The sequence below is a fragment of the Camelus ferus genome, chromosome 3 (genome assembly GCF_009834535.1).
Source record: "Camelus ferus isolate YT-003-E chromosome 3, BCGSAC_Cfer_1.0, whole genome shotgun sequence".
Lineage (NCBI taxonomy): Eukaryota > Metazoa > Chordata > Mammalia > Artiodactyla > Camelidae > Camelus > Camelus ferus.
Genome location: NC_045698.1, coordinates 12,152,811 through 12,166,304, shown reverse-complemented (window position 1 = coordinate 12,166,304; position 13,494 = coordinate 12,152,811). Strand labels below are relative to the sequence as shown.

The following is a 13,494-nucleotide window of genomic DNA, read 5'->3' as shown; positions in this document are numbered from 1 at the left end:
ACAGCTCTGTTCCCCCAACCCTGCACACCGTGATGGTCCTCTTTACTCACCCCATAGGAGGGGGCCACAAATGCCAGGAGGCTGAGAGACAGAGAGAGGCAAGGTATTGAATTTCATCATGTAAATTTCGTGTATGTGCCTTTTGCTGCTTACTCTGTGCTGCTTAATAAAGCCCTGTCCTCCAGGTGTTTTGTAAAAATTACAGAGGTAAGGAAGTGTTAGCTGTTGGTCACATTCTGTAGAGGAAAGGCAGTGAGTTGTTAAAGTTTCATCACAGTAAGTTTTTTTTTGTTATTTTATATTTTGAAACGTCTTATTAAATAGAAAATTTCAATCCTGTGCAAGTGTAGATGGGAGACCAGAATGAAATCCGTGTGCTCATTGCCCAGCTTTCAGTCATGTTTTGTTCGTGAGCCCACTCTGCACTGCTCCCCCTACAAATCACATTTTTTTAAAAGCAAGTCCTGACATCATATAATTTCATTTGTAAATATTTAGTGCGTACTTAAAGATTAAGACTCTCTTTAATACATAATCACAGTATCATTATGACACTTTTGGTGGGGAGGGGGTAATTAAGTTTATTTTTTAATGGAGGGACTGGGGATTGAACCCAGGACCTCATGCATGCTAGGCATGCACTCTACCACTGAGCTACACCCTCCTTGCTCATTATAATATTTAAAAAGGAACATGAACTGCTTATAACATCCAAACTCCAGTCATTGCTCAGATTTCCCCAGTTTTCTTATAACTGGAGGTTGTAGTGTCCTTGTAGACTTGAGTTGGTTTATTTCTTCAAATCAGAATCCAAATAAGGTTTATAATTTTTAACTGATTGATAGATCTCTCAAATCTTTTTAAATTTATGTACTTCTCCTTTATCCTTTCTTCCACTGACCATCTATTATTGAAGATGCTACGTCGTTTATTTATCCTGTAGCTTCCAGACTGCGTTTATCAAGGCCAGGACAGTATCATCACACCCCTGTCTCCAGGGGAGCTTTTTCTAAATGTCAGTCCCTGGGCTCCACCCTAAAAAGTCCCACCTGGGTTTTCTGAATGTTTCCCAGGATCCTGATGGACCTCTGTGGTTCAGAACCACGGCCTTACAGCTCCATCATAGTCTCACCCCCTCATTTTACACTTAAGGCCACTGAGTTCCTGGGAGGCAAAGTGGCTGGTCCAGGATAACATTGTCTGGACAATTTTCCCCTGAGATTATTGTCCTCTCCCAGTGGCTCCAGTGCCAGATACCTGGGTGATCTCTCCCCATTGGGGTCACCTCTCCTGCTCCAGGAAGGCATTATTAGACTCCTCCTTGAATCCTGATCTTCTTGGTTTTTATAAGGTATTTTATCTCATCTCAGTGATTCTAGCTAAAATGTCATATGAGAATTTATTTTCGAACCTGGCTGCTTATTATTTTAGATGTGGAATAAGTATTTTACCATGAATAGTCGTACTGCTTCAGCTGTCAAAGCCAGCTGGCTCTGTCCCCAGCACCGTCCTTCATCAGCTCTGTCACCACCTCTGGTCCGATCCTAACCACTGCTTGGGTTTTACCCTGATTGTGTTAATGTCATGCACTGATTTTAAATCTCCAGTGTTGCTCAGAGAGTGTTAGGAGGAGATAGGATGGAATGGAGATCTAGACACACCCAAATCCTGCTTTTCACCCCAAATCCCCTAATGGAAATAATGAATATGCCTGTAGCAGGTTGAGTCAAAGGTGTCCGCAGATGCCTGAGACCTTGATGGGAAGCTGTGATGAACCAGGGAAGGGGCGCAGGCCGGACTGGCTGCCTTGGGGGGGGGGGGCGCTTTCTGGTTAGAGGACTGAGTCAGGGGAGGGGCGCGCACAGCAGGAGCCATGGCGCTAGGGCCTGAGCTGGGGTGGGGCTAGGGTGGGCCAGTGGGGAGAGAGAGAGGCCCCTCCCTAGAAAAGTCAAGGACTCCCTCACACACACCCAGCAGCCCCCCCTTTCAGGAGCAGAGAGGAGCCTGGCTCCCCCCAGGGCCACAGAGATCTTCACCATTTCTAAAAGCAAAAAATCCACTCTAGAGCTTCGGTATCTGATTTTTCAGTTATAGTTTCCACCTCGATCGTCAGTTTTGTGACATTTCTTTCCCCACCCCTTGTTAAGAATTCTGTGTTCCTGACTGGCGTTTGGTGCCCGTGTTCCTTTGCAGGGAGATCGTAGATAACACCAGCAAAGAGAACGGCATTGACATCATCATGGCTGATCGGACCTTCCACCTGATTGCTGAGTCCCCTGAAGACGCCAGGTGAGGCGCTGTGCTGGGGATTTTGTCAGAACTCCGTCCTCACTCCTCTGCAGCCTGGGTGTCACACAGATCACTGTCCAGCCTGCCAGCTCTGAAAAGGTTTCAGTCGATTTTCTAGTCGGGTATTTCTGTTAGGATGGTCGAAGAACGGAGAGTCGTCAGAGATCGATGTGCTTGTCTCCTGGGCAGTCTTTCACTGGGCAAATGCATCCAATACAGTAAGCACCCAGATTTCCAGCTTCGATGCCCCTGGACAGACTGCTTGTTACTTCCATTCAGGTTTTATTGTCACTAGCAGCATATATAAACTGGGCAGCCACACGCAGCTGAAAGCCGCCCGTGGGAAGCTTCTGAGCTTTGAAAGAGAGCAGCTTCTGTTTGCATAAGGGTTAAAAAAGCAGGAACATTCACCACCGGCTGTTTAAATATATGCTGGTGTTGTGGCATTTGGAGGGCACTTAAGGTCTTGATACTGAAGAATTCAGTTGGTTAAAAGAGCAAGTTAACACTTAGGGAACTCACTCTCTGTCTCAGGCAGTGTTCTAAAATGCTTCCCATATATGAACTCATTTAATTCCGACAACCACCCCCCAGGGTAGTAGTATTACTGCTGTTATCCAAATTTACAGAGTAGGAGACTGAGATACAGAGAAAAGGTGGTATAACTCATAAAGGAATGCAAGCTCAATTCTAGTGAACGGAGGCACAAAGCGTCTTAGGTTCCTTAAGGAGCTTAAATATTTGAGCTCCAAGGACAACGGTGTCCCTCACCGGCTGGGGCAAGTTATGTAAGTTCTTCCGACCTCAGTTTCCATCGTGGTGCTGAGAAGTGGCACAGAATTCCAGAGAACGGGGTCAGACAGTGGAGCATCTGTCATCTGTCCCTGCTGCTGCTTGAGTCTGTAGGGTTACACTGGAGGTGCCTGTCATCCACTGTGCGCAGTGCCAGAGGACACCTTCCGATTTATGAGGGTGGCACCCCTCTGCCTGTGTTCTTCACTTCACAGCTCAGAAATTAGAATCTTCTAGTGGTTTCTCGGGGGCCTTTATGACTCTTTGCCCTTTGAATGTTTCTGTTGATACAGCACCATGGTAGCAGCATTAAGGGCAAAGAAAATAATTCTTCCCATGGGAACAGACTAAAACCCTGCTTGGATCCATAAATTATGACACAAACTGGAAAAACAAGCAAACCTGGAATTACAGCCCCATCATTCCGTCTGGGACTCCTCGGGACCACGTGTGTTTTTTTGCGGTCCAGGGAATGCCCACAGCTTTTCAGTTGAATTACAGGCCCAGCGTTTGGCAGCTGTCCTGTCTGTATTGTGCCATAATCAACCTGCAAAATTTAACATTTGGAGTCTTTTAGCCAAGGACTTTTTGCCCCGGCCAGTGGAACACTTTTTTTTTTTTCAAATTTTAATTTTTAATTGAAGTATAGTCAGTTTACAGTGTGGTGTTCATTTCTGGGGTACAGCAAAGAAATTCAATTGGAACACATTTTTAAAACTCCCTTTTCAGATTCTGAGCTGTACTTGATTCAGGAGGAGAGAGATGTAGATTTAGGGGGTCACCTGGGCAGATGGAAAGCAAAGCCAGTTTTATTCATTTGTGTGTCCCGTCCCAAGTGGCCTGCATTCTGAATGTGTGTGTTGTTCAGTGTTCCATTTGGGATATTTTTAAGCTTTATAAAGCAATGACTGAAGTCTTGCCTTTGGATTAATCAGAATTGATGAACAAATTCATATTAAGATGTTTCCCTTGGTTTCTGTTTGAGTCAGTGTATGTTGAGTATTTTCAAACTCTTGGTCACATCTTTCTCATGCAGGAATTACAGGAGGTAGATTTTTTTGCTTTGCTATAAATAACTTACACGACTTATCTTTTATATATATGTATATATAGGTATTACCTCTTTACTTAAATACCTTTATATATAGGTATTACCTTGTTACTTAAGTACCCTGTTATATACCAAGTACTTTTTCCTCTGCCTCAGTTACAGGAGTTTTTGTGTATATATGTCTGATCAGCCCCCTACCAGAGACAGAGCCCTAGCATCTCTCTCACACTTGGTACCTCTCACTTGTTACAGTCTCTTAAATGTATAGATGAAATGATGGGTGGATGGAATTCATGGTCATGTTCCTCAAGCATGTATTGTGTCTAGTTGCATCATGACTTCTGTTCCACTTGACTTTTCTAGAGTTGACATGCTCTTGTTTATTATGGGATTCTGAGGAGGCTGAAAGTATGGAAACTCATTTGAAATGAAGGTAGAAGAGTTCTCTGGGCCAAATAATTTTCTACTTTCTGTTTCAGAAAATTGTTTTCTATTTCCAGCTATCCTGAGGTTTTATTCGCTTAAATAGAAATCCTCTCTCATGGTTGGAAACCCCATCCTGGCAATGGGTCGGGAGAATGGACATCCAGGGTCATTCTGAGATGAAGCTCTTACAGTATTGGCCTTCTTACCTGATCATTTACTTTGAAAAAATGAAAAGACACTTGAATGTTCCATAGGTTATGTATAATATATTCAGTAATGATCCTTGATCTAAGTGTTTGGGGCAGAACTGAGGATTTCCTTTTTTGCTGCCAGTTTCTCTGGGAACTCATCATCAGTAAGTGTCTGTAAAGGTCTGTGGGGCCAGAGGAAAGGCTTTTCCATGGATCTGAAATTGCATCCAATGGTCCTTAAGGAACTTTGGCTGTTTCTTCTAACTTTGCTCCTTGGTCGTATGAAATCCAAGGTTACCCATGAGGAGTAGGCAACTTAAAAGCAAAGCTGCCCAGAGGAGATGTCCTTTTCCCAGAGAGCGTGGAGAAAGGCGTCACTGTTTCGCACATGCAGAAGTGAGCCACTCTTGACAGCCGCTCTCTCCTCCCCACAGCCAGTGGTTCAGCGTGCTGAGTCAGGTCCACGCATCCACGGACCAGGAGATTCGGGAGATGCACGATGAGCAGGCAAACCCGCAAAACGCTGTGGTGCGTGAGCATCGGTGGTGGGGAGAGGGCGTCCCGAGGAGGGGGAGGGGACCGGGAATATCTGGACAATTTTTTTAAAAAAAGAAGTAATAGCATAATAATTAAAGACAGAAATAGGAATATTTTGGTTAAAGATCATGCAGAAAAATGGAGTAAATTACTGAAGATTATAAATCATAATAGATGACAATTCTTCCACCTCAAACCATTCAAAGAGCCAAAAAAAAAAAAAATCCCAATCTTTATGAAACTGTGGAAGCACATTACACTTTCCTTCAAAGGATTTAGTGAATTCTAAATCATAATCTTCTGTCATCACGCCATCTCAGACACATACACAGTCACAAAATCTATTTTAGAAATAATTTTATTTTCTCATCAGTATAAAATTTCATGGTAGATCGTAGTGTAAATCAGAAAATACATATGATTGAAAGAGGTTCGTAAACACCCTTTGCTGAAAGAATTTTAAGAACAAGACAGATTCATTTACAATTTACTTAATGAGTGAAGTGTATTTTGCCCTGTCTAGAGGCCGTTGGTACTAAGTGACAGTCGGGGGGGCATTTCCAAAGTAACTATTACTTTGCAGTTGACACAAAAAGGAGTCTTTTTTGTTTGCCTGTTTACAGAGTCGTAATCTAGGGGTGTTACCATGATGTGCACTGTCCTTGAGTGGTTCTCTCAGTTTCTCTGCTTTCGCTCTTTTCCAGGGCACTTTGGATGTAGGGCTGATCGATTCTGTGTGCGCCTCAGACAGCCCCGACAGGTAAGCTCAGATGAGACTTTCCACAAAAGTGGCTCCTCATCACCTGCCTGTGCCCACAGGCGTCTGTGCACTGGGTGTGAAGTGATTCTAGGCTGCATGTTCCCACCTGGTGAACCCCAGCGAACCAGAGACTTCCTTCTTGGTACCCGGCTTGACATCCTCCTACATCATCTTCCTCTCTGGGGATCTCTGGAGTGCCAGGGGCAGACCATGGAAACCTAATTTAGACAGTCATCCAGGAATGAACTCGGGCTTCATGCAGGAAGAAAATGCCTGTATCCCAGCGTGGGAGCGGGTGTGGTTCCCCTTTCGACACTTGAATAATGAATTTGAAAAGGATTTTGATGGCAGTTTATATGCAGAGTATTCATAAACAAAAACACAAGCATTTGTTTCCCTGGACATGCCCACTTTATCTGGGCTCTGAAAAGAGCATGTTTGGGGTTTTGTTTTTTGAAGGCAAATCATTTTCGGCGATGGTCTCAGGAGTCCAGGTACCCAGTGGCCCTTGTCTTTATCATTCTCTCTGTTTTTGTTTTGCTGCTTACGAATTCTGAGTTCGAATTGAAATTGACTTCTGCCTTCAATAACATAGCTTTAGAAAGACATTCAAATGATCAACAAAAATAGTATCTCCTGGTTTGGATGGGAGTCACGCCAACTGTTGACAAGGCTCTTCTGAACCATAGATTCTTTGTTTCTTGTAGTCACCCAGTACCTTCTTATACCTGACTCAGGAACCTTTTAACACGTGTGTGTCATGTGAATAATCAAAGCCCAGGTTTTTGTTCTGACAGTCAATTTCCCATCTGCCTCGCTCTTCTCCTAAACCCGTTCCTGCTGGCAGACCGGACAGGTAGTGATCCCTGCTGAGAGCTTTCCATCCTTCCCCAGGCTTTTCTCTCTTCAAGTGCCCACCTTTCTCCCTTCCCAACTATAGAAAAATCTTGTTTTTATTTTTAAGGAGCGCCTGTCTGTCCCCACTCTAGTCCTATTAATCTTCCTTTTCCTCGGACTTTTGCAGCACTTAACTTCAGTTTGAAAACTTGCAAGAAGTTGTTGTCACGAGCTTCAGTGGTTAGGAATTAGTCTGAGCAAGGGCCTACGAGAGACTCAGGGCATTGCCAGATACAAAGAGATGCTGGAGAAAGTAAATTTCCATTTTTATGTTATCCCCGATCGGGAAGTGCACTCTCATCAGATTGCTTTGAAAAAAAACAGATCCAGGTGGCTCTTTGAGCCAGACATAATCAAGTGTATAAGATGTTCCACTTACACCTATTTACTGATCTTCTGTTACTGGTGTCAGACATTTCGTTACCAACCCACAGAAATATTATCCAAGGCCATACCCAGAGGCAGAAAGAAATTTCCCTTGGAGAGGCATCAAAAAAAAATTTTCCCCTGCGGTCACCTTATTTAGCCTTCTCGGAACCGCGTGTCATCTGGAAAGTTTTGCAGTGAAATGTTTTCCCTTCCAGGACCTTCAGAATATGTGGCTCCAAGTTGAAAGGTTAATGAGGCAGAAAGTAAATCCTGCAGAAATGAGCCAGGTTTGCCTCCACATAAAATCCAAATAGCCCTGCCATTTTTTTATCCCCGTGACCCAAAAGCCAGGAAACAGGCATTTAGTCTTGGTTCAGGCAGAGGTGAGGACTTCGGCGGCGCTGAGGTTTGGCTTCCTTCTCGCCCTGTTCCTCAGACCCAACTCATTCGTGATCATCACTGCCAACCGGGTGCTTCACTGCAACGCCGACACTGCCGGAGGAGATGCACCACTGGATAACGCTGCTGCAGAGATCCAAGGGGGACACCAGAGTGGAGGGCCAGGAGTTTATAGTGAGAGGTGAGGCCACCGAGGCTCTTCTTCCTTTTGGGGTCCTATCTCCATCTCCACGGATATCTGCTGTGGTTCCATTTTGAGCCACTTTTCTGGGTCATTTTTATTCTTTTTTTTTTTTTTTAATTCAATAGTGTGGGTTTTTTTGTTTTTTTTAAGGAGGAGGTAATCAGGCTTGCTTATTTATTCTTTAAATGGAGGTATTGGGGATGGAACCCAGGACCTTGTGCATGCTAAGCACGCACTCTACCACTGAGCTAATATCCTCCCCCCCCCAATTTTGATTCTTAAAATTGTTAAAAATCGTCAAATACGAAATGACCGGTGGCCATTCCTAGCAAATGTAACTACAAGCATTGCGTAAATTATTACCTGGTTGGTGATGCTTTTCTTCCTAGTTTTGAATGTACCCTTTCATCTCTCTCTCCAGGGTGGTTGCACAAAGAAGTGAAAAACAGCCCGAAGATGTCTTCCCTGAAACTGAAGAAGCGGTGGTTTGTGCTCACCCACAACTCCTTGGATTACTACAAGAGCTCGGAGAAGAACGCCCTGAAACTGGGCACCCTGGTCCTCAACAGCCTCTGTTCAGTCGTCCCTCCGGACGAGAAGATCTTCAAAGAGACCGGTAAGCAGGGCGCTGTGCTCAGGACTGGCTGGGCCCGAGGCTTGCCCCATCCAAGCATAGGGGGTCCAGGTTTGCTCAGAGCAAAGGAGCAGGATTTCTGCCTGGAGCATGTGCATCTTTCGCCACAGGGGGATTTATCTTCTTGCTTCGTGGTTAGCTCTATGAGCACTTGGTGTGTAAACTGTAGGAAGGAGGTCTTGATTTATTGAGTTGCAGAGAGATTCTTGTAAGGGCAATAAAATATCAACAGACTAAGGTTTTCCCCCAAGCGTTATTTTTCTATGCTGTGCCTTTGTCTTTCTCAATGTTGTACCACAAGTGTCCTAATGGAGCCTGAAAAAGGTCATCCTGACAGTGACCGTAACCCAGTAGAATAAAAAGCAGTCTAAGCTTCGTGTTTTTTCCCTTTGTTATTATAAAAGGTGTTTCTAGATTGTTTGTTTTGATTTTTGTCGCTAGCTGTAATTGTGTGCTTTTTTTAACATAGTCCATTCAAAAAGAAATTCGTGCAGTTTTTAATATAGTCACATCATTCCATCTCACAGCTGGTCTCTGAACACAGAGACGGCTTGCTTTGCACAGACGGGAGTCTCCTTTGAAGGGAGACTCTTAAGGAAGGAAGAGAAGAGACAGGAAGGGAAAAGGAGAGTCAGAAATCTGAAGGAAGAGTTTTCACTCTTGTTCCAGAACCTTGAACAGGACTTTAGTTTATACCTGGTCGTTCTTTTAAAGCAGATGTTAGTTATAGATTTAATTCTGGGCTTATCATTTTAATGTTTGTCTTTCCCTCTCAAGTGTAAACTCCACATGTCTTTGGCTACCTGATGCAGGGCTGGCACGTGGAGGAAGTCAGCAAGTAGCTGTTGAATTAAATAATAAAGGGGCTCAGGTGGAGATGACATGGGCACTGGCGTTCTGGGACCCCAGTACAGGAACGCCTCTTGGTCCCCAAGGCTAAGGCTGGCATGTGTGTGTATGTGTGCACCACTCTCGCAGGCTACTGGAATGTCACCGTGTACGGACGCAAGCACTGCTACCGACTCTACACCAAGCTGCTCAACGAGGCCACCAGGTGGTCCAGCGCCATTCAAAACGTGACCGACGCCAAGGCCCCGATTGACACCCCTACCCAGCAGCTGATTCAGGATATCAAGGTGAGAGGAGCCCAGCTCCCCGGGGTGGTTCATAGCCGCTCACCGACTCTCACCCTTGGAACATCATGATGTCAGCATTAGTCAGGCTTCGTTTTCTTCCTGTAATCAAAACTAACTCTTCATTAACTCTGTCTTTGTGTATCCCGGCTTTTAAAAATCTAAGTGCTGGACTGCAGGTGACACTGGATGCTAGAAATATCTTGCCTCTGGGGAGGTGTTAGATGTTGCCACTGAGGCAGCCGCGATTGTTGGGCTGTGCGGGCAGAGGACAGGGGTCTACAGTTGGGGTGTGGGGCTCCCCATCACAGGGATGTGGTGCGATCTGTGTTGGGGATGACCTGCTGTGTCACAGGCTCTTCTTGAGCCCAGGTTGGGGTACCTTCTAGGAGGAACACAGTAGTTCTGCTTTTACTCTGTGCTTTCTAGACCACACAGGTAGGTTTGCAGAGAGCCCAGGTTGGTCTAGGAAACATGGAGTCCTCATCAGGTGCCTCTAAACTGGCAGAAGCCCCCAGAGCTCTGGACCAACATTGACTTTATTAAATTGTAATTTCCTGTTTATAAAGATCAGTTGCTCAGTAAGTGTTTGTTGAATGACTGAGCAAACAAACGAACGATTAGACGGCGGCCGCGAACCAGGGTCATCGCGCTCGTTCTCCAGGGGTGGAAACAGAGACACGGGGCTTTCTGGGTGCGCTGCACACACGGCAGGTCCGGCCCTGATGCGGAAGCAGGTGGAGGGGATTATTTTTACTGCTGTTCCTCCAAGTTACCTGCGTCGGCAGGTTCCCTACACAGAGGAAAAAGCTGGAGCTGTGACAGAAGGGACGCCAGAATGGTAGTGAGGCGGGTGTTTATTGACTGACGTACATCAAAGAAAGTTAACTAATCGGATCCAGGAGGTAAACTGCGCCTTTGTAAAGGCGGGGAGGGTCTAATAGATCAGGAGTGTATGATTTCCCACCAAATTCAAGTCAGCCTCTTAATTCCAAAATGATACATTTTCTGGGTATTTGGAGCCAAATTCCAGCAAGTCAGTTCTCCTACAAACCGCAGAGCTGTCCATGGAACCCGGGGCACTTGAAACTAATAATGTCATTTCTAGTCTCAAATTAATTTTTCCGAAGCTTTCTTGTGCGAAGGGAGAGAAAACAGCACATACCAGCTGAGCACACTTTCTCTTCAAAGCTGTATCTTATCTACCCTTTTATTTACTAACTCATTGGAAATCAGACATTAAAAGAATAAATAGAATTTTTAAATATGAAACAATTGCTTCTTAAGAAATGAGACAAGTTGCCCTAATTAAGGCTGCACTAGTTTTTTAATTAATTTAGACTTTTTTCTCCCTGGTTTTCGATTGGGTGTTACTGCATAAGTTTCATAGTGGAAGCGAAGTTCCCGCAGTAAAATGACTCATCGCCTCTCCCCCAGCTTTTCTGTTTATTTAAAGTTCTAAAAGGGACTTTGGCTTTTTCAGATCCCACATTAATGTTTTAAGAACTTAAATACATGATGAAATTCTCTGCAAGGAGCTCTCAAATTTCAGGAGTGAGAAAGGAGGCTCATGGACGAGCAGTCTCAACTGATACTAATGTGTCGTTTTCGGGCAGAGAATACGGAAGACCCGTGAGAGAACTAGCAAACTGTATTTTTAAAATGAATTATAGATAAGGATGATATGATGTGGCCAAGCGATTCATGGCTAAATAATTAGCAAGAGATGTTTAAATGAACTTTTTTGAATATACATCATCTCCAGAGGAAAGACTTTTTCCAATAATGTGGGGAAATGTATGCAAATGTACGAGAGAAAGGGAATGAGCTATGTGAGGAAAATGTGTGTGATTCGTCTTCAAACATGGCTTCTGGGTGTCGAAATGATTGATGCTGGATTAATCCATCTAGTCCCCCCACCATCCCTAGGCTACTGATGTTTTGTGACTTGTGAAAAACATCCACGTGCAGGAGAATGCAGTGGCCTTGTTCCTTTCCGTACATCTTTTGCAATAAGCTCGTGGCCTTTCTCTAACGGCTCCTTTATTCTCCAGGAGAACTGCCTGAACTCGGACGTGGTGGAGCAGATTTACAAGCGGAACCCTATCCTGCGCCACACCCACCACCCCCTGCACTCCCCGCTCCTGCCCCTGCCCTACGGAGACATAAACCTCAACTGTGAGTCTCCAGTTCCGCCCGGACCCGGGACACTGGGGTGCACTTTCCCCGTCACCTCGTGAGCTCAGTCACATTCGCGTCTGTGGGTTGTGGTGATGCCAGGGTTGTTGCATTAAAGAAAGTGCCAGCGCTGCCCGTGAGCTCAGAGTAGCCTTAGCTTCCCAGAGAACCAGATCCTAACCATCGTCTTGCCTTCCAAGTGTGGACCCTGTCTGGCAACAGACAAGCTTTTAAGCATTTTGCACAGTGAAATCGTTCAGTTCCTTGCCCACCTCCATACAGCTGATTCGGGGTTCCCGGGACACGTGGTGGGTGCTGCATCACGGCCTAGCTCTCGTCCTCATTCCTTCCTCTGGTCTGCTGCTCGGATGACACCTTCCCCGAGCCCCTCACGTGACTTGTGTTTGTTTCCCTTTTCCCAGTGCTCAAAGACAAAGGCTACACCACACTGCAGGACGAGGCCATCAAGATATTCAATTCCCTTCAGCAGCTGGAATCCGTGTCTGACCCCATCCCCATAATCCAGGGCATCCTCCAGACGGGCCATGACCTCCGGCCGCTGCGAGACGAGCTGTACTGCCAGCTCATCAAGCAGACCACGCAGGTGCCGCACCCGGGCAGTGTGGGCAACCTGTACAGCTGGCAGATCCTCACGTGCCTGAGCTGCACCTTCCTGCCGAGCCGGGGGGTCCTCAAGTACCTGAAGTTCCACCTCAAAAGGTACCAGGGGGCCGGGGCAGTGCTGTTCTCACGGGCAGTGCAGTGGATCACTGTTCAGATGACACAGATCTGGAACAGAAGATCCCTGGTGTGGGTCAGGCTCCTGGGTCCCCTGAGCAAGCTTGCAGCCATCCTTTTTCTCTCTAAGCCATGCAAGGCTGTCCAGAGACCCGGTCACTCTTGGTGTAATGTCCTGATGTGTAGGACATGGGATGAATTTAATTACCACTACCCTATATAAACAAGGAGGGGAAAAAAGCTTGGATATTTGTTCCAAATCAAACAGGTGGAAACAGTCTGATTCAGTCTAATTAATGTTGGAAAAGCAGTTTTCACCCAGTGGTACGAGGCAGAGGGCTCTTTAAGCACAAGAGCGCAGCGGAGGCCAGCTGTCAGCAGTTGCTCCAGTCGTACGTGGGCTCTTTGGTCTTTGAGGTGGTTTTCTTTCTTTCTTTCTTTTGTTTTCTGTCTTTAGACTAAACCTTCCTGGGATAAGCTCAGGCAGTGGCTGGCGCTTGCTCTGTTCATCACAGGGACCCGTTGGCTGCGCTGGCCTGCAGCACGTTGAAGCTGCCTGGCTCCCCACTGCCAGCCATCCTCAATCCGGCAACTGACAGTTAGTGTCTGTCTCCTAGGATCCGGGAACAGTTTCCAGGAACCGAGATGGAAAAATACGCCCTCTTCATTTACGAATCTCTTAAGAAAACCAAATGCCGAGAGTTCGTGCCTTCCCGGGATGAAATAGAAGCTCTGATCCACAGGCAGGAGATGACGTCCACGGTGTATTGCCACGGCGGAGGCTCCTGCAAGATCACCATCAGCTCCCACACCACAGCCGGGGAGGTGAGGGAGGGCGCTGCTTGATGCCTGACTGCCCATGTGCTTAGGACAATTGTGTGCAGTTAGGTTGGCTCCTGTGCCCGGTTGTGATTTG

At 45.9% G+C, this 13,494-nt stretch overlaps 1 protein-coding gene across 1 annotated transcript in view; it reads left to right on the top strand.

Moving 5' to 3' along the window:
• The window catches only part of MYO10 (myosin X), a 192,879-nt gene that overhangs the window by 172,086 nt on the left and 7,299 nt on the right, over positions 1–13,494 (top strand). Inside the window, 10 exon segments of the mRNA XM_032470343.1 lie at positions 2,194–2,289; positions 5,184–5,277; positions 5,991–6,046; positions 7,749–7,806; positions 7,808–7,892; positions 8,317–8,511; positions 9,508–9,665; positions 11,717–11,840; positions 12,263–12,560; positions 13,196–13,403. Of these exon segments, the coding sequence (XP_032326234.1) occupies positions 2,194–2,289; positions 5,184–5,277; positions 5,991–6,046; positions 7,749–7,806; positions 7,808–7,892; positions 8,317–8,511; positions 9,508–9,665; positions 11,717–11,840; positions 12,263–12,560; positions 13,196–13,403 (1,372 nt within the window).